Here is a 21,712-nt window from a genome sequence, read left to right on the forward strand (position 1 = left end):
CTGTGTTGGGTCTTAGTTATGGTATGCGGATCTTCGCTGCACCATGTGCGACCTTTTTTATTTTTTAAGTTGTGGCACAGGGACTCCCTAGTTCTGGCGCTCGGGCTAAGTAGTTGCCACACGTGGGCTCCAGAGCATGTGGGCTCAGTTGCTCCACAGCATGTGAAATCTTATCCGACCAGGGATCAAACCTCCACCCTCTTCATTACAAGTGAATTTTTAACCACTGGACCACCAGGGAGGTTGCGGCCACAGAAATGTCTCTCTCACAGTCCTGAAGGTGGGAGCTCCAAGGCCAAGGCACTGGCAGAGTAGGTGTCTGGTGAGAGCCTGTCTCCTACTTGGTAGATTGCTGGCTTCTCACTGTGTTCGTGCATAGCTGAAGGGGAGAGGGAGCTTCCTGGTGACTCTTTCATAAGGATCCAAACCCCATTCATGAGGACTCCATGCTCATGATTGAATCATCTGCCAAAGGCCCCACCTCCAGATAGCATCATATTGGGGGTTAGGTTTCAACATAAGAATTTGGTGGGGGGAGACACAGGCATTCAGTCTGTTGAAGGTACTTAGTTATTTATCTGTGATAAGACCTTTCCCCTAACTTACCCCCTGAATCTTTGGCTTAAAATGATGCTAAGATTATGTGGCTTCCTGATGGCTCAGCTGGTGAAGAATCCGCCTGCAACGTGGGAGACCTGAGTTCAATCCCTGGGTTGGGAAGATTCCCCCGTAGAAAGGACGGGCTACCCACTACAGTAGTCTGGCCTGGAGAATTCCATGGACTGTCAGACAGGACTGAGCGACTTTCACTTTCATACTTTGGCAGAGGGCCAAGTTCTCCCCATGATTAGGTGTGTGTACAGTGTTGCTGCTTATCAAAGGAAGCCCCCAGGGGCCAGTGGTTGACTTTAAAATGCCAGGCGGAGCATCTGAACCCACTGAGTGGGGGGCATCCCCCTCCCAGGAGCAGTGGTAGACGGCATCACCTAGGATGCAAACACTTAATGGTGCCCATGAAAGAACCCGGCTCAGGACGGCTGGCTTAGAACCTACTCTTAGGGCCGCAGGTCTATTCCCAAGCAGCAGCAGAGGCAGCCAGGTGGTGTGGAGGCCAGCCCGGCAGGGCCCCCACTGCACTCCTCCCACCGGCCGGCTGTCTCGGCGACGTTACATTGAAACAGATCCTCCCGATAGCTCACCCACGCTCAATGACATGCCTGGCTCTCCCCATGCAGCTGTTGCCAAAGGAAATGTTGAGAATGTGCCTACTCTGAAACACTGACGCCAGAAATATCTGTTTCCAAAAGTGCCTCTGGTCCTATGATGCCTGCCTGGTGAATAAAATCTGAACTCCTTAACCTGCTGGTTTGAGCTCTGCAGTGTGGCCCCAGTCATCCCGTGTGTCTCACTGCCAACCCTCTGGCCTTTGCCCACATCCTTAAAGCAAGTGGGTGCCAAGTCCCAGCCTTGCCCCTGCCTGGAGGGCAGCTGCTCCCATCCTGGCCTTCCTGAGGCTGTTAAGTCATCTCTGGGGACCCAGAATCATTTATTGCTCCTCCCGAATGAATCGCCCGGCATTTCCTGTCGTGATTGCACTTCCTCGGCCCTTACCTTGGGCTGTGCTACAGGCTTTTCTGTTTCTTTCATCTCCCTGGCCACACTGAACATTCTGCAAGGGAGAGCGCTGTGTCTTTGTCCTTGCACACACTCTTTGGCCTCGTGCAAGCCTGGCTCTTGGCTTATCCCGGTGTCCAGTAACCTTAGTGACCTTCATTCAGCTGTTGGAAGGAGGGAAAAAATGGAGTTTTACACAGATGTGCTATAAATAGGTGCAATCCAGGAAAACTCAAGTTTACATGGAGACTAAATTAAAAGGTAATTCTGCTCCCAGACAGGATTTTCAGCATCTTGTGAGTGGCACTTCTCTAAGGCTTATAAATTTTGATTTACAGCAACTTGATAATCTTTTAGGAAAAAAAATTGAGTGGTTTGAATTTGAAACTCTGAAATAAAACTGCCAAAATAATCCCATTGTATTTTTCTTAGCTGCAGAATATCAGATTTGGCACACAAGGAAGTTTTGGAGGGCAGCTGGAAGGGTCCATCCCAAACTATCAAATTATATAAGGTGTTCCATAGCCTCCAGCAGTCCTTAATGTAGGAGATATTTCAATTTTTAGATGACAGGTCAGAAATACTGAAGTATGAAATACACTGATAAGAGAAACTGCCTGGTCAATCTTCAGGAACATGGTGAATGGCCTCCTTTTCCATGTGAATTCTTTTCTGTTGCAGTAATAGGTAAACCTTCCACCAGTGAGTATTAAAGCTCAGGAGTATATACTTATATCTGTGTTATAGAGGTATGTGATCCTCACCATTAGGAAAGCAACACTTACTTGGTTTTTTTTTTTTTGAAAGATCAACAAAATTCACAGATCCTTAGCTATATTAAGAAAAGAGAAAAAAAGACTGAGACAAAATCAGAAATGAAAGAGGAAACATTACAACTGATGCCAAAGAAATAAAAATGCTCTCAAGAGATTACTGCAAACAATTATACATGAACAAATTGGGCAATCCAGAAGAAACAAATTTCTAGTAACATACTATCTTTTATGACTCAGTCATAAAGAAACTAAAAATTTGAGCAGACTTATAACTTAGAAAGAGACTAAATCAGTCATCAAAAACCTCCCACCAAAGAAAAACCCTGGACAAGATGGCTTCATTGGAGAATTTTAACAAACATTTAAAGGAGACTTAATACCAGTCCTTCTTAAATTCTTCCCAGAAATTGAAGAGGAGAGAACATGTCCAGATGTATTCTGTGGAGGCAAGCATTACCCTGATCCCAAAAGGAGACAAGGATACTACAAGGAAATTGTAGATCAATGTCCCTGTTGAACACAGATGCAAAAATCCTCAACAAAATACTAGCAAACACAGTTCAACAACATGTTATACTATATATCATGACCAGATGGAATTTATTACTGAATGCAAGGATGGTTCACCATATGAAAGTTAATTAGTATACATAACATACCACATTAACACAGTGAAGGACAAAGGCTACATGATCATGTGTCAGGGAATGTTTAACAGGAAGATTCCTACGTGCTGTTTCTCACAGGTCCTTTGTTTCTTTTTAAGCGGAACAGCAGGCTGCTCCCAGGAACTGGGGTCATTGTGTGAGACAGGCTTCAATGTCCTTTAGTAAACATTCTCTTTACGACAAAACTGCTTCGTCTCGATCCCCTTTCTTGAGATATGGATTGTCTCCTGACCTTGTGACCATCACCATCTCTTGTTCCCTTGGTAACGGTTACTGTATGTTTGGTTTTCTGATCTTTATCATTGATGAAAGAAACTTCTTGTACTACAGCCTATATATACTCACAGAAAAATCATTAAAGCACCTTTGCTCCATCTGAGCTTGGGTCCCCGTGTCTTTCTTTCTCTTTCTCTCTCTCTCTCTCCAGCTGATTCCCTGGAGCGCAGAGACCCGTCTTGCTCACTCTCCTTCCCGGCCTTCTAAGACTCTCTCGAGAAGGCACCCTGTGCCTTCACCCCTCCTTGAGAGGGCGCCCGGTGCCTTAGTGAGAGACGCAAGTCCTGTGTCAAGGACTTACTGGTTTTCTGCGGAAACCAGGGAGTATCAGCCTCTTCTCTCTTTCACTTTCTTATGTTCGCCTCCGGACCACCAGGTCTCGGTCCGTTAAAGGACCCCAACAATCATTTCAATTGATGAAGAAAAAACATTTGATGAAATTCATCACCCTTTCATGATAAAAATGCTCAGCAAACTGGGAACAAACTCCACATAAGACTGTTTATGAAAACCCGTAGTTAGCATTGTACTCAGGGGTGAAAACTGAAAGCTTTCCCTCTGAGATAAGGCAAGGATGTCCACTCTCCCTACTTCCATTCTACTGAGTACTTCAAGTCCTAACCAAACTAGTCAAAAAAAAGAAATAAAAGCCATCCAGATAGGAAATGAAGGAATAAAATTATCTTTCTTCACAGATGACATAATTTTGTATGTAGAAAACCCTAAATATTCCACCAAAAAAAAAAAAAGCCACTGTTAGAGCAAATTAATGAACTAAACAAACTTTCAGGATACAAAATCTACACACAAAAATTCATTCTACTTTTATAAGCTAACATGGAACAGTCCAAAAAGGAAATTAAATAATCCCACTTACAATGGCATCAAAAAGAATAAAATACATTGGAATAAACTTAAGGAGGCAAAAGATTTGTATAGTGAAAATTACAAAACACTGCTGAAAGAAATTACAGAGGATACAAATAAGTGGAAAGACATCTGTGTTTGTGATTGGAAGGCTTTATATTGTTAACATGTTCATACTGCACAGAGCAGTCTACAGATTCAATATAATCCTATCAAAACCCCAAAGGAATTTGTTTTTCAAAAGCAGGAAAAATTCTAAAATTCATATAGCATTTCAAAAGATCCTAAACATCTAAAACATCTTGAGAAAGAAAAGTAAAGCTAGCGTCTTCCTGATTTCAAAACTTATTACAAAACTGCAGTCATCAAAACAGCGTGGTATTGGCATAAAGACAGATGTCAAGCTGAGTACTGTCACTATTTAACAATCCCAAGGGGTTGTCTCTTATTGATTACCAGTCTCAGGAAGAACTCCAGACTCTTGTGCCATTGTATCTGGGTATTAGAGTTACAAGGAAAACGCAAGTGATGGGACAAGGACTTACCTATATGGTGAATAGACATCAGCTTCAGTAGTAGACATCAGTCACTCCTCATTCGCTGGTTCCCCTCATTAGCCAACACAGGGCAATTGGCCTGTGAGCACCCCTCTTAAGCCACAGTAGAAAGACCTCAACCCTTCCCCTGTGTAGTCTGAAATCCTGAAAGCTGGGGGAGTGCCTGAGGGCTGCCGTGTACATACTAACACAGAACAAACAAAGGAACGTTCATTGCGCTTGAAACAGGAAAAGTTATTCCCACACAAAGTGATAAGCCCTGCTCAGGCTCTCTGGGTTCTTTATCTCTTGGGTAATGCAGTGTTCCAGGCCCAAGGCTTATTATTATACAGCTGAATGAGGGTCAGAAGACTGCACAGACAAGACTGCATTTCCCAACAGAATACAGCCCAGTGGGTCAGAATAGAGAGCCCAGAAATAAACCCTCATGTCTGTGGTCCCAGGAGGCGCTAGTGGTGAAGAACCCGCCTGCCAGTGCGGGAGACTTAAGAGACGTGGGTTCCATCCCTGGTTCTGGAAGATCCCTTGGAGGAGGGCATGGCAACCCACTCCAGTAGTCTTGCCTGGAGAATCCCATGGACAGAGGAGCCTGGTGGGCTACAGCCCTCGGGGTTGCAAAGAGTCGGACACGACTGAAGCAGCTTAGCACACACATCTATGGTCACATGACCTTCAACACACGTGCCAAGGAAGAAGGACAAGTGCCAAGGGGAAGGACAGTCTTTTCAACAAATGATATTGGGAAATTTGGAATATCCGCAGGCAGAAGAATGAAGTTGGATACCTTACCTTACATCATATACAAAAAGGAACTCAAAATGAATTAAAGACCTCAAGATAAGACCTGAATTATAGAACTCCTAAAAGGAAACAGGGGGAAATCTTCATGACTTGGTATTCACCAGTGATTTCTTGGATATAACATCCAAAACAGAAGCCAAAGTAGGGAAAACAGGACTACATCAAATTTAAAAATTTCTGCACAGCAAAGGAAGCCATCTGCAGAGTGAAAAGGCAGCTGACAGAATGAGAGAACATATCTGCAAGTCAAATATCTGATACAGGATTAAGATCCAGAATATATAAAGAGCTCCTACAACTTAACAAGAGATTCAGTTTTCAAATGGGCAAAAAAAAACTTGGCTAGACATTTCTCCAAAAAAGATAGACAGATGGCCAACAACAAGCTCATGAAAAGCTGCTCAGTGTCACTGATCATTAAGGAAATGCAAATCAAAATCAAATGAGATATCACCTCACACCCAGTAGGGTAGCGGCTATCAAAAAGACACAGTGACAAGCGCTGCCAAGAATGTGGAGAAATTGGAACCCTGTGCCCTGCTGGTGGTGGTTTAGTCACTAAGTCATGTCTGACTCTTTGCAACCCCATGGACTATAACCCACCAGGCCTCTCTGTCCATGGGATTCTCCAGGCAAGAATACTGGAGTGGGTTGCCATTTCCTTCTCCAGGGGATCTTCCTGACCCAGGGATTGAACCCAGGTCTCCTGCATTGCAGGCTGATTCTTTACCGACTGAGCTACGAGGGAAGCCACGTGCCCTGCTGGTAGGAATGTAAAATACTACAGCTGCTATGGAAACAAGTGTATAAAGCTTCATCAAAAAATTGAAAATAGAATTAACATTCAGGTGCTAGTCTCTCCCTAGGTGCCTGTCTGCTCCTGAGTAAGAACACACCTCTGCTGGGGACTTCCCTGGTGACTTCCACTGCAGGGGGCGTGGGTTTGATCGCTGGTTGGGGAACCAAGATCCCACGTGCCTCTCAACCCTCTTCACCTCCCCACAAAAGAACACACCTCTTTCTTACTCTCTGACAGCCTGGGGCAAGGACTCCAGGGCTTTTCTGTCTGAAAAGGAAGGACGGGAAGGGCCAGAGCTGGTCTCCGGGGGTACTCATGGGTCTGTCCAGCTGCTGCAGGGCGGCACCCTCAGCGCCGCCCTCCCAGCTCACTTTCTGGGAGAGCTGGAACAGTATGGTGCCTTCCTGTTGATGCCAGTCTTCCTGCCTGCAGTGTGTTTGTGCTCATCTCCTGACAGGTGTAGACTGAACTGGTATTTGGGGGTCAGGTGCACTAGCTGGCAGGTGGTGGGACTCCCATGAGGTGTACATAATAACGTGGAGGTCGGACTCACCTTCAAACAGAGTTTGACATTCGTGATTGTTTCTAGGGGCCAGATGGTTGTCTTTCTGCATTTCCGCAGCTGTGACCTCACTGAGCGTGGCCTTCGGCCCGCTCTGAGCCTGGTCTTGCTGGGGCCAAGGGCATGTGATGAAGGTTGCCTGTCCCCTGGTGTTTCCTGGACTGACCGTTATGATGCATGTGTGCATGCGTGCTCACTCTGTTGCGTCTGACTCTGTGCGACCCCATGGACTGTGGCCCGCCAGGCTCCTCTGTTCATGGGATTTTCCTGGCAGGAATATTGGAGTGGGTTGCCATTTCCTTCTCCAGGGATTATGATGTATAACTCACCCCAGTTTCCTTCTGTTTGAAACAAAAAGGCCTGATAATCATAAAACATGAAATCAAGAATGGCCTTTCCAGCTTCCTAGAAGGAAAGGGATCTGCCACTCGAGGGATCCAAGCTCTCGGCCAAAGATGCACAGCCTTATTTTCTACACTCAGAGGCAGTCAGACACCCACAAAGCCTGTGGACCGAGGGAAGGACAGACTGCAAAGAACAGCAGCCTGGACAGACAGCTGCAGAGCTCCCTGACCTGGAATGCAGTGGTCCGACTTCCTTGACATGAGAGTAATTTCTCACACCAGCCGCTGTGGGGCGAGCGCCTGGCATCCTTGGCAGAGGGAAGCAGTTCATACCTCCGTGCTTGGCTTTTATTTCAGGGCTTTTAAGATTGACATTAAAGAGCGGCCGTGTGGCTCCTGATATTGTACTGCTGACAGCGTGTGAACCGCTCTGTCTGATCTCCTCCCTTCCTGGTGCCCCAGGGAGGACAGAGGTGGAAATCCCTGCCCCCCGGTGGACACAGACTCACCTGGGGGGCACGTGCCTGCAGTGGGGGCCTGATGCAGTGGTGGCAGCGTACAGGAAGACTAGTTCATGTGAGATGGTTTTTTTTGACCTCAGGTGGAACTGTGCCCCTGTGGGCGGTCCTGGGAGGGTCCGTAGCGGAGAGAAACCCCAGACCCGGCTTTGTAGACCGCGGTTTTCAACCTGACCTTGCCCAGGGGAGCATGATCCTCTGCACCATGTGGCTGCGTGTATCTGAATGAGATGAGTCACGCGAGTGGGAGTACCATGGACAGACAGCGATGCTGCTGAGAGGCAGGATGGTCATGGTCAGGGTGGGATTGGAGCTTCCCTCCACGGAGAAGACGGAGGTGCTGCTTGGTACTGACTCTCACCTCCCTGCCCCCCACAGTGCCTTTTTCCTCTTGCTTCCTACTGCTTCCTCCCTATAAGCCTTTCTTTTCCTTCTTCTTCTTCTTTTTTTAGAAATTAAAAAAGATTATTTTTGGCAGCACTGAGTTCACTGCTGCACAGCCTTTTCTCTAGTTACAGTGAGTGGAGGCTACCCTCTAGTTGCACTGCTGGGGCTTCTCATTGCTGTGGCTCCTCTTGCTGCGGAGTATGCATGGGCTTAGTTGCTCCGAGGCATGTGGGAATCTTCCCAGACCAGGGATTGAACCCATGTCTTTGCATTGGCAGGCAGATCCTTAGATACTGAGCCATCAGGGACATCTATAAGCCTGTCATCTCTTTGCTGTTCCTTAAAAGGTATCCCTTTTCCTTCCCCCCTTTGCCCGCACTTCACCCAAACAGAAGGAAATCAGCAAGGAATTTTGCTGAAAGAAGCCAGCAGGGCTGGGAGCCAGGCGGGCGTCCGACCTCAGAGGGCTCCCTCAGCTGTGGGGGTGTAGGTGGCCTTGGGGTGTCGCTGAATCCAGTCTCCTCACCCTGAGAGTGTGGCTACCACTCGGTTCTGTTTTCTGGAAGGCTCTAAGCTCTCTGACCAGGACTGGCCGCTCCTTTGCTTATTGGTTACCCAGGACCATGAGTGAAGTGTTATTCACGGATTCCTGGAGAATGTTGGAGCTGGTGTGTGTCCCTTGTGAGGAGATCTTTGATCAAGTCATTGTCACCCAAGATCCCTTCTACGTCCCTGGCGCATGGGGCTCCTGAGGGAGTCAGAGGGAAGGGAGGAGGAAGGGCCTTCTCAAAGCCAAGCTGCTGGAGACTTGTGAGAACTCGAGGGTGGCCCGAGAGTACATTTCCAACAAGCTCAGGGTGGTGTGGGGCCGGCGGAGGGGGGCGCCTACGTGACCGCGTTGCAGTGGGGCCCACACCCTCTACCTCTGCAAGGCTCAGGGGCAGAGCCTGGCACACGATCGCCCGCCTGCCATCTGTTTTGTTGTTGCTGTGCTCGGTCTCTGTTGTAGTGTGCGAGGGCTTCCTGTGCTGTGGAGCGTGAGCTCTAAAGCACTCGGATTCTCTGGTTGAGATGCTCTGGCTTAGTTGCCCTGCAGAATGTGAGATCTTAGTTCCCAGACCAAAGATTGAACCTGAGTCGCTTTATTTTTTTAATTGGAGGATAATCGCTTTTCAATGTTGCATTAGTTTCTGCCGTACAAGGTGAATTAGCTCTAAGTATATGTGTACCCCCTCCCTCTTGAGCCCCCTTCCCAGCACCCCCCATCCCATCCCCTAGGTCCTCGCAGAGCGCCAAGCCCTGCTCCCTGTGTCACACGGCCGCGTCCCACCAGCCAGCTGTTTCACACGTGGTGGTGTGTAGGTTTCAGCGCTGCGCTCTCCATCCGTCCCACCCTCTCCTTCCCCGGCTGTGTCCACACGTGTGTTCTCTGTGTCTGCAACTCTGTTCCTGTGAAAGGTGGATTCCTAACCACTGGACCGTCAGGGAAGTCCCTGCTGCCTGCTTCTGTAGTTCTCATGGAACACAGTTACTCCCACCCTCCTGCGTGTGTCTGTGGCCCCTTCCATGCCCCAGGGGCAGAATTGCGTCATCGTGATGGAGATCATGTGGCCCAGAAAGCCCAAAAAGTTTACTCTGTAGCCTTTCCCAGAAAAAAATGTGCCAGCACCTGCTCTAGCATGTCCTTGACGCCTGAGCCCCGTGGTTCTAACTACAAGAACAGACCCCACTTTCTTCACTGGCTAAATAGTCTTGGACCCTTAACTGCCAAGATGCCAACTCTGCTAAGCATCCTCTGGAGGAGAAAAATATGAGACTAGTAATGACTGCTGTTTACCTAGATCTTTGGAGATCACAAAACACCTTCAGACCTTGCAGCAACCTTGATAGTGCTATACCCATCTTACGGAGGCACAGACTGAGGCTTAGAGGGGACCGAAAGTTAGTGATGAACCTAGGTCTTTGGTTCTCTCTGCCTCCCACCCTGCTTCTTGGATACAGCCCACGTTGGGTGCACTTGGTGTATTAGTCATCTGTTGCGTGCATGCTAAATCGCTTGTCATGTCCAACTCTTTGAAACCCCACGGACTGTAGCCTGCCAGGCTCCTCTGTCCATGGGATTCTTCAGGCAAGAATACTGAAGTGGGTAGCCATTCTCTTCTCCAGAGGCTGTTCCTGACCTAGGGATCGAACCCACATCTCTTACGTCTCCAGCTTTGGCAGGCAGGTTCTCTACTGCCAGCATCCCTGGGAAGCTCTTACTGTGTAACCGATTACCCCCAAGCGTCACAGCTTGAAACAGCAGTAAACACGTGTTACACTCTCAGTGTCTGTGGATCAGGAATTCAGGATCTGCTTAGCCGGGCAGTTCTGGCTCAGGTGTTTACCTGAGGGTCAGTCTGGTATCTTCGTGGGTTGCAGTCAGTTAAGGCTTGGCTGAGCCTGGACATCCACTTCCAAGGCAGTCACTCACCGGGCTGGCAAGTTGGTGCAGGCTGCCGTGGGAGACCTTGTTCCTCTCTCTCTGGTTCTCCCCTCAAGACCGCTTGAGTGTGCTCACAACATGATCCTTTTCATGACTTGGTCTCCCGAATCACGCAGCATCATTTCTGCCAGACACTGTTCATCAGAAGCATTTGAGGGACACTTGTATCTAAGAGTGCATCAGAGAACTTGTAGATGTGTTTTTAATTTTTTTTTTTTTTTAACACCAGAAGCATTTTATATTGCTGCTGCTGCTTAGTCACTTAAGGCATGTGACCCTGTGGACTGTAGCCTGCTGGGCTCCTCTGTTCATGGGATTCTCCAGGCAAGAGCACTGGAGTGGGTGCCATGCCCTCCTCCAGGGGATCTTCCTGACCCAGGGATCGAACCTGGGTCCCCTGCATTGCTGGCAGATTCTTTACCTCTGAGCCACCAAGGAAGCCCATTCTGTCTTGGGGTATAGCCAGTTAACAATGCTGTGTGGTTTCAGGTGGACAGTGAAAGGACTCAGCCATACCATATACATGGATCCATTCTCTCCCAAACCCCGCTCCCGTTCAGGCAGGCGACCGCCCATGAAACACAGATATATTTTTAAACCAGCCCAGTGTGCAGATTCCCATTCCATTGCCTGCTGGCACTGTTGGGCTTCTGTGGATTCCCTCTGTGATTGAAATTTTTAAGTATTTGCTTATTTATTTGACTGCCTAGTCCTAGTTGTGGCAGGTGGGGTCTTCATTGTATCATCCGGGATCTTTTGTTTCAGAGCATGGACTCTCTGGTTGTAGCACACGAGCTTAGCAGTTGCTGTGCAGCATGTGGGATCTTAGTTCCCTGACCGGGGCTCGAACCCGTGTCCCCTGCATTGCACAGTGGATTCTTAACCACCGGGCCAGCAGAGAAGGCCCCCTTAATGATTTAATTGGCCGTACATGTCAGACTAAAGTTCTAAGGATAAGCAAGGTGAGGTCACAAAGTACTGGCATCACCGAGGCTCAAGCCTTGTTCTGCTCTGCAGCACCTGAAGGTCTCCTCTGGTGGTATTTGAGGAGGGGTCAAGGAGGGCCAGGGGGAGACACCCACTGTCTTGGGGTGTGTGGAAGTGGGAAGATGACCAAGAAGAAAGTGGTTTAAAGCCCCACCACCCAAGCCGGGTCATTCAGATCTGCATCTCCTAGGTCCTGGCCGCCTACTCCGATTTGAAAACAGTTTTTCTAACCTGACCTTCCCCGCCTCCCAGATCAGAAAGCAGAGGCCCAAAGAGACACAGTTTCTTGTTGGCGAAAGCAGCAGGTATTTAAGCACACTTCGGTAAGACATCACAGGGGTGTACAGATTAAATTTGCCTTTCCAAGTCTTTGTATTGATTAATCCTTATCGTAGCTGCTGGCTACATTTCTTGTCAGATCTCTTTTCCAGGCTACGTCTGGGTCTCATGGATAAGTCCTAGACCAAGTTCATTCTTCTATGTCTCACCACCTCTGTGGAATGTGCTTCAAGTGGAAGAACTCCTCTAGACAGGTGGTGAACTCTGATTTCTTCCCACTGAACAGGGACCGAAGCTCCTGAATCTTGCATAAGCAGGGTTTGGTCACCCCCTAGTGGATAAATGGAAAAGGTGGCCATGCTTGCTGAATAGAAATGCTGCTGATAATTGCTTTATAATATTGTAAAGCAGTTACCTTCCAATTAAAAGAAATCAAAAAAAGAAAAAATAGATTATTAAACTTAAGATACATACATTTGCCATATGGATGGAAAATTTCTTGAAATCTAATTTTAACTATCTACCATGTAAACTGGTATGTGATAAAACATAATTGTTGATGATTACCAATAGAAACTTGGGCTTCCTTGGTGGGTCAGCTGGTAAAGAATCTGCCTTCAGTGCAGGAGACCCAGTTTGATCCCTGGGTTGGGAAGATCCCCTGGAGAAGGGAATGGCAACCCACTCCAGTATTCTGGCCTGGAGAATTCCATGGACAGAGAAGCCTGGCAACCTACAGTCCATGGGGTCGCAAAGAGTCGGACACGACTGACACAATAGAAACTCAAAAAAAGAGAAGCACTGCTGATCTGTGACGTGGGGGTGACTCTAAACAAAGCTCCACTGGTGTTGGGAGCCGTCATCTTGAGTGTGTGGTTCTTTGATGGTGCAGAGAAGAGGTACAGGCTTATTGTTCTGTCACTTCCTGTGGCCCAATATATTAGTAATCTGACTTATTTGCAACAATGCAGGAAACAAGTAAAACAACAGTATGTGCACGTGTGTGTATTTCCTGATGCAGAGAGTAAGTACGATGGTCCACAGCGGTGGTCCCCACCCTTTTTGGCACCAGGGATCAGTTTGGGGCTGATCCAACCACATTACATTTATTGCACGCTCTATTTCTATTATTATTATATCAGCTCCACCTCAGATCATCAGGCATCAGATGTCAGAGGTTGGGGACTGTTGGTCAACAGGATTGGCTAAATTTTTTCTATAAAGGGCCAGGTGGTAGATACTTTAGGCTTTGCAGCCAAAAACCATGGACCCTGTCGTCATAGCATGAAAACAGCCTTAGATGGTGCTTAAATGAATGAGCATTGGCTACATTTGTGGACTGTACGTAACAGGCAGTGGGCTGAGGGTAGCTATGGACCACTGTTATCAACCCCTGTGCAGAAGAAGGAACTGGACTGTGTTCATCTCTCACACGAGATAGTCAAGTCCCCAGGGGCCGGCACGCACGCCCTGCTCGCCACTGGATCCTTGAGCACCCAGCACTGCATCTGGCTTGCAGCAGAGATGCTCTGGTGTCAGCCTCTGTTGGGTCTCCACTGTGGCCTGCAGGTTTCCTCTAGTTGTGGTGAACAGGCCTCTCTCATCGTGGAGCAGGGGCTCTCGCTCACGCAGACTGAGTAGTTGTGCTGTGAGGGCTTAGTTGCTCCTTGGCATGTGGATCTTAGTTCCTGGACCAGGGATCGAACCTGCGTCCCCTGCAGCACTGGACCACCAGGGAAGTCCCTGCCTGCTCAGTCTTCATCTGCTTCTGACCATCCAGGTGTGGTTGGGACCTTGTGCTTAAAGGTCTTGTATCAGCCTAGTTTCCTTGTGTAGAACTTGTCACAGTTCATAGTCAGATATCCATTGGTGGACCTTCTCCAGAGGCAGAAATGTCTGCTCCACTCACCATGACACCACCAGGGCACACTCAGTGAGCTTGTTGATTGCATGTTGTCACATGTGTGTGGAAGAGGACACCACTCAGCATGGTCATACTGTTCGGTTCTCTCTTGCAGGACGCCTAAGAGTAAATCTACAGGAGCTGGTCTCCAGTGGTACTTTATTGCAAGGAATCAATATGGTAAATGATTTCAAGCCCAATGAGGTATTTCAGAGGTGTGCTGAGCTCACCTGCTGGATCAGCGCAGCTCCGAGGGGCAAGGGCAGCTGGGAACAGCTGGTACATTGCTCCCAGGGCAGCCTAGTTCATCATCAGAAGTCACCTGTCTGTTTTGAAGACTGAAAGACAAATGGTAATCATGCTGGTTCCAGGCTAAGGTCAGAAAGAAATCAGCCAGCCGGTAGTGCCTAGAAAAAGCCCTGGCTCATAAAAGACGCTCAGTACACATTTGAATAAACGAGACCCTTTGAACTCCTCTCTGCAGCAGAACAGCTGTCACAAGGCTCAGAGGCTTCACAGGCAGGAGAGTCCTCATGGACAAATTCAGCGTCATTTTTCAAAACCTAAGGCATCTGTTTCCTTGGTTTGCAGGACATAGGGTATGGAAGCTGTGCGTGGGCGAGTGCACGCAGGGGCCAGCCGGGCTCAGTGACAGCCGCAAGAGGCCACCAGGTGGGAGGCTTTCAGTGTGAAAAGTTTTTCTCCATAGAAAAGCATGGATATCTGGTACCATTTGGGGGTGGGAGTGGGGATGGGGCAAGGACTCTTATTCCCCAAGGTAGTAATTGAAGAATTCAGTTCACTGCATCATCTCTATTGCTTTTCTTCTAAAAATATATTTATTTAGCTGTGCTGAGTTTTAGTTGCAGCATGTGGGATCTTTAGTTGTGGCAGGTGGGATCTAAGTCCCTGACCAGGATTCAAACCCAGGACCCCTGCGTTGGGAGCTCAGAGTCTTAGCCACTGGACCACCAGGGAAGTCCCATCCCTATTGCTTTCCTCCTCGTTATCATTTGTTCAGGTCAGTATCCAATATTTATTATCATCTGTATGTAAATATTAGAGTCACATATTAGAGTGAACTCGTAACTACAAACAACTCCTGTGGTTTCTTTTGGTTTTCACTAAAGCCAGTAACATGCATAATTTTTAAAAATTTGCTCACTTGTCTTTGTAGCTAATTGCTCTCACATTTGTCCAGTAGCCTTTCAGTAAAGTCTCCCACAAGCCAGTCCCATCAGATAATCAGAGTTCTCATTTTTCACTTGGACAAATTTCTCCGGGGGATCTCCCTTCACCTTGAAACTCCTGCCTTTCTGTTGGGCTGAATGTCTTGTTCCCTGGATCCCTTATCGTCCTCTTTCTTGGCTTCCTCCCTCACTTGGGGTGGAGCAAGTTCCCCAGTAGTCTCACCAGGTGCAAAAGTAGGGAAAATAACATGGAGCGCGGTGCTGACGGCCGTCACCATGCCTGTCTTTTGAGTCACTTGGCTCCAGTCTGACCTGGTTACCATCCATGCCTGGGTGCCTGTCATGTCTAGATTTCCCCGCCTCTGGGGGCTTACCAGAGTTCTGTTGGCTTACTCTTTTGTTCCTCCTTTAGAGTTTATGCCCTCATTTTGTTGGGTCATATCCTTCTAGATTCCTGAGAAAGAATGTATGGAAGGTAGATTTTTTTTAGACATTGCATATCTGAAAAAAAAAAAAAACACAGTGTCTGCCTCTTGCTCTTCATTGGTAATTTTCCTGGGTCATTTCTGGGTTAGAAATCACTTTCCCATCTGAAACCATTTGCCATTATTTTCTAACATCCTGTCTGCTTTTGGAAAAAGTGAAAAGCCATTCTGGTTTCTGATCCTTGGTGGGTCTTTGGTTGTTTGAAGCATCTTTGCACCTGAGGTTCTAAGATTTCATGCCGAGCCTCAGTTGAGTCTGTTTTCATCCATTGTGCTGGGTACTCGGGGGAGCCCCTTCTAGGTGGACATTCATCCAAGCTTCAGAAAAATGTTACTTTTGTCTCCTTTCCTATTCATCTCATTCTGATGAAAGTTTTCAAAGGGTTTAGGAAAGGAACAAAATTAGATTCGTGTGTTCATTTTGACATCTTTCCCCCCAAACCTAAAATATATGCCAAAACTATAGGAATTGGCCCTGGCATAGCAGTGCCAGGTGGAGGCAACAGGGCTTCCCTGGTGGCTCAGCGGTAAAGAACCTGCCTACCAATGCAGGAACACAGGATATGCAGGTTCAATCCCTGGATCGAGAAGATCCCCTGGAGGAGGAAATGGCAACCAGCTTCAGTATTCTCGCCAGGAAAATCCCATAGACAGAGGAGCCTGGTGGGCTAAGGTCCTTGGGGTCGCAAAGAGCTGGACACGACTGAGCGACTGAGCACAGCACATTAACAGTCAATACAGACGAGTAGAATAGAATAAAGATTTCAGACACTGACCACCAGTATGTGATAATGGATCACCTGACCATTTGCGAGAAAGAAATAAAATTGAACCGTCTTCACCCCATTTGTAGAACTCAGTTCTAGTTTGTTTACAGATTAAGCAAACACACAAAGCTCTCAGAAAATATCAGAGAATATTTTTATGATATTGGTTCTGAGGAAGCCCTTCCTAAGCACATAGGAATAAAAGAAAGCTCAACCTATTAATTGTGTAAAAATTTTAAACTCCCATGTGACTGAAGACTGAAGTCTAAAAAGTAAACTGGATGGGAAAAGATTGCCGCCTGTGTTGCTGGTTACCGTTCCTGTTATGTAAATATTTCTACAGATCAGTAAGGACATGATTTTGTACAAATATCAGTAAATCAGAACTGGAAGTGGCTAATAAGCCTTTGAAAAGATGCTCTTCCATCCTCACAACTGATCAGGACAACGTGAACTAAAAGAAGAAGGATCCTGTACATCACTGGTTCTTAGTGTGCAGTCCCTGGACCAAGAGCACCGTTTGGGAATTTGTTAGAAACGCAGATTCTCAGGTCCCTTCCTAGATCTACTACTGATCACAAGCTCTGGCACGGAGCCTCTTCGCCTGAGGGTTAGTGAGCCTTTCCGGTGGTTCTCTGATGTTGAGAACTGGTGCTGTGAAAACACAGTGGTCAGTGTCATGGATGAGACTCACGTCGCTGAGTGAGAGAAACCACGCGTGGGGGTGTGGCCGGTAAGATTCCATGCCTTTCAAGTTCCAGACCAGGGATGGTAGAAACCAGGGGACTTGCTCCCCTCGGAGGAAGGAAGAAGTTAACTGGGAGTGAGGGTGGAGCCCCCAGGTGCCCTGTTTCTTGAGATGGATGCTGGTGACACAGGTTAGTCCAGTTTGTGAAAATCCATGGAGCTGTTCGCTTAGGGTTTGTGCACTTTACTCTGCACTGTACTTCAGCCAAGCAGTGAAAGGCAAAACATGAGCTCTCTCTCTCTCTCTTTTTTTTAAAACCAGGTTTTTAATCATTTACAACCTGGGCATTTAATGAGGTTGGAAAGGAAGAGCCGGCATGCTCTGATGAGATGAGTTAGCACAAGACTTTTAATGGCTAATTTGACAGTACTTCTGAAGCTTAAAATAGCCTAGAAATTGCATTTATAAGACTATTATCCGGGAATTTGGGTTTGCAGGGATATACATTGTATAAGAATGTTCCCTGGACATGTTTTGTAGAAGCATAAAGGTGACAACTTAAGTTTTTCTCCATAGGGAGCAGGTCCCATGAATTATGGAAAGCTGGGCCGCTGTTAGAATCGACGCAGATCTGGAAGGAGGGCCTCCGTGGTACGGCTGACCCAAAGACAGAAGTCATAGGCATCATATACCGAGTGATCCATATTTTTAAAGGAAAAAGAAAAGGATTTGCAGGTGGTAATGCTAGTGATAAATGCAAGCGAAAGAAGTTAAGAAGGGTAGACATAAAATTTTTATGTTGGTTTCTCTTGAGAATTTACAGCTGGTAGCTGGGGTTATAACTTCTTTGTGTGCTTTATATATGCTTCGTCTTCTGCCAGGTTCATTTCTGCCTGCATTTATCACTTTCAAAAGTTTTTTTTAGGTCTCAGATTTACCATTCCAAAAAAAGTGTTAGCCTAAATAATGCTTGTCAGTGAAAAACAAACAGTATTTTTGAAGTCTAAGCAAATAAAGATGAAGAGTTTGTCTTAAATACACACACACACACACACACACAAGTCTAAGCAAATAAAGATGAAGAGTTTGTCTTAAATACACACACACACACACACACACACACACACACACAGGAGATGAGCGTTTTTGTAGAGTGGTTTTCATCAGCGTTGGTTATAGTGAGAGACAAAAGTTGCTTCCGGGTGTGTTTCAGTTGCCCAAGAAATTCTCTCGAGTAGGAATTCTTGAAGACAATTTTCAAGAAAACTGTCTTTTCTTGACAGTTCTTTTCCTGTGTTTGCTGATGAGATCTTGGGTCAAATATTCCTACTCTTTGACAGACTGCTCAGTTAGAGATATCGTCCTTGTCTGTAAAAGATGACCACTGCTAGCACGTTAGAGCATCTCTGGACAGTGGACCCCACTTGCTTTTAATAATGAAAAGCATTTTCACATTCAGAGTCAAGAGCTCTTAGTTAAGCCCATGTAGCTGCAGTTGACTCATTGGAAAAGACTCTGATGCTGGGAGGGATTGGGGGCAGGAGGAAAAGGGGACGACAGAGGATGACATGGCTGGATGGCATCACTGACTCGATGGACGTGAGTTTGAGTGAACTCCGGGAGTTGGTGATGGACAGGGAGGCCTGGCGTGCTGTGGTTCATGGGGTCACAAAGAGTCGGACATGACTGAGTGACTGAACTGAACTGAACTGAGGTGGATGTGAGCTTATCCTGGCAACTCTCAAACCCTTGCACGCTCCTGGAGAGACACCAGCCCCACTAGCAGTGGCTCCTCCCATGGTTATTTCCTGGGTGAATCCTCAACAAAGGACCCTTCCCACCCCTTCAGTTTGAATCAAGAAGCCCGTGATGTTATTTCAGATTCTGCCATGCCAGATGACGTGTGTTACCTGTCCTATTGATACAATGGAAAGTCACATCTGTGTGTGTAGGTTACCTGTCAGTTATGATGAATTCTGGACCATAACCCCAGGGGTGTGAGTCTTGACGCTGTCTGGAGTTTTATCCTGTTTGATACTTCTTCGCTTTCAATAAATTCCTTTGCCACAGGTATGAGCCCCAAAATACATAAATGCTTCTTTGGATTCACATATGACATGGGGCAGATAAAAGAACCTCAACTTTCAGCTCCAAGGAGGGAAAGTAGCAGTGTTCAGAGTCTACTCTCTGCTCCCCAGTACAGACATCCAGACTTGGACAGGGAGGTGGGCTTGTCTCCATGAGCACTTTCAAAGGTCCCCCAGAAACCTGTCTTAGTGATGCTCACTAAATGATGCTCACACGAAGTCTTCCTTCCTAAAGCAGGGCCTGAACTCTTCCCCTGGACCATCCACTTCTAATCCCATCCTGAGGTCCCAGGCTCGCTCCAATGAGATAGGTTGTAACCTGAGCCCGGGTCAGCCCTGCTAACCTGTTCGTATATTTCATCTTTTCAGCTGAGGAGGTGACACCCTAATCCACTGAGGAGTTTTTCCAGAGACTCGGGTGTAATTCCATTTTATTGTAACCTAGTCCATCAAAGCCGTGAAGGTCCTGACTCCTTCTGAAATTTGCCTTGAATCATTCACTTCCTAGTACTCACCAGCGTCTTAATCTTAAACACATTGTCTTCTTCTTCCACTTGGATTATTACAACAGTCTCTGAATTTGTCTCTCCAACCCCTACCCAGCCACCTACATGCCCGTTCTTGCCATGTAGCCAAAGTGATCTAACAAAAACTTAACCTGTTCATATCATTGTCTTGCTCAAAACCCTCCCTTAGCTCGTAGGATAAAGTCCAAAGTCCTTAGGTGTCCTGGCCCACAGAATCTGACCATCGCCAAGCCTTCTAACATCTTGTACCCATGTCCTAACATCCTCCACTTTTCTACAGGTTCTAGAAGGCCCTTCCCCTGCAGCTGTCTGCTCGCATCATGCCCTCTGCCTGGGACAGCATCCACCCAGCCGTCTTCATAGCTCTTAGTGGGTCTTCAGGCTCTTCCTCAGCATGGCCTCCTCTGATACTTGCCGTTCCTGCCTGCAAGCTCACAGCCCTATTAGAGACTCTGGTCACACCCTTTATTTCCTTCATAGCGTGTTCACAATTGTGACTGTTCGCATATCTCCCCTCACAAGGCTCTTAAGTGGTGCATGAGCTAGTCTGCTCTGTTCCTGCCTGGCTCTGTCCTCGGGGCCCATGAGCAAGAAGCCTGGCCTGTGGTAGGTGCTCAGGTGTCAAGGCCGAATGACCAGAGTGATCAGAGTCCGTTTTGTGTCTCATCCCACGGAGAGAGCTGAGACAGGAAGGAAGCTGCTTGCCCTGAGTCATACAGCACCCAGTGCCCACCCCGGACACCTGATGCTATCTCCTGGGGATAGGTTTTAGATGCAAGCGTTCCTGTGATTCAGGAATGAAGTCCTCCCGGGCCCTGGAAGGGGTGGGCGGGAGACGGACACTTCATTGTGGCCTCCCTCCTTGAGAACCAGGAATCCCTACAGCATGGGTCAGCATCCTTCCTCCACTCAGTGCTGATATGACAGAGCTTCGGGCTCGCCCTGCCCTGCCGCAGCGGTGAAGTCAGGCAACTGTTGCTGGAATAAACCCACGGCTTGTTTCTTGTTCCCTTGACAGGTGTCGGGAACAGATTCCAGCCACAGATGTGTGTTGTTTTGTCCGTCTTTATCAGCGCTAACATTTGTTGATTAAATTATTCGTTCATTCATTTATGCATGCCTGCATCCCGCACTATGAGACTTGTGGGATCTGCAGTCCATGGGGTCTCGAAGAGTCAGACACGACTGAGCAACTTCACTTTCACTTTTCACTTTCATGCATTGGAGAAGGAAATGGCAACCCACCCTAGTGTTCTTGCCTGGAGAATCCCAGGGATAGGGGAGCCTGGTGGGCTGCCATCTATGGGGTCACACAGAGTCGGACACGACTGAAGCGACTTAGCAGCAGCAGCAGCAGCAGCAGTTCCCTGACTAAGGATCGAGTCCAGGTCCTCACAGTGAGAGTGTCGAGTCCTAACCACTGGACTGCTGGGGAATTCTAGGGCTGGCATTTAAAAATGAAGTTTATCAGCACGTACAAACTTGAGTTTCTGTGTTCTCCTGGGGGTAGGCGGGGAGAAAGATCGAGAAAACCAGCCCACAGCAATTGGCGGGAGCTGGGCAGAGACAAGGCGTGGGCTTCCTGTTTGCCTGGTCTCTGCGCAGCCTGCTCTGCTCCTTCATTTTACCTTTCTGGTATTTGTGGGAATGTGAGTTTGCCCCCAGTCACATTTGTTACATGTATCCATATGTATGCATGAAAGTTGTAGTTGACACTTTGTCTAATTGTTTTTTTCCTCTGTGTCCACTTCCTCCTCCTCCTTTATTTTCTCTTCCATCTCCCTTTTCCTTCCCACTCCCTCTCCCGCTTGACAGGTTCTGGGACTGCTGGTGTGGACACTCATCGCTGGAACGGAGTACTTCCGGGTCCCTGCCTTTGGCTGGGTCATGTTCGTAGCTGTGTTTTACTGGGTCCTCACCGTCTTCTTCCTCATCATCTACCTAACGATGACCTACACCAGGATCCCCCAGGTGCCCTGGACCACGGTGGTAAGCAAACCACGAGTGTTCTTCCTGTCCGTTGCCCCTTAGGTGGGATGGAGTTTAGTCTTCCATTCAATTTGCGATGGTCTCTATGCCGGTAAAGCAGAGGGCAAAGCCAGGGAGAGCCCAGCACTGGTGTTTTACACTGGAGTGTGGAGCATC

General features: G+C 47.5%; 1 protein-coding gene across 2 annotated transcripts in view; it reads left to right on the forward strand.

Moving 5' to 3' along the window:
* The window catches only part of CMTM8 (CKLF like MARVEL transmembrane domain containing 8), a 96,212-nt gene that overhangs the window by 67,789 nt on the left and 6,711 nt on the right, over positions 1-21,712 (forward strand). The window contains exons 2-3 of one of the 2 annotated variants that reach the window (XM_070359373.1): positions 14,415-14,495; positions 21,383-21,556. In XM_070359373.1, the coding sequence (XP_070215474.1) occupies positions 14,415-14,495; positions 21,383-21,556 (255 nt within the window). The remainder of the gene's footprint in view (positions 1-14,414; positions 14,496-21,382; positions 21,557-21,712) is intronic. The other variant, XM_070359374.1, reaches the window with a different exon arrangement.

This window comes from Bos mutus, chromosome 22 (genome assembly GCF_027580195.1).
Source record: "Bos mutus isolate GX-2022 chromosome 22, NWIPB_WYAK_1.1, whole genome shotgun sequence".
In the NCBI taxonomy this organism is placed as follows: domain Eukaryota; kingdom Metazoa; phylum Chordata; class Mammalia; order Artiodactyla; family Bovidae; genus Bos; species Bos mutus.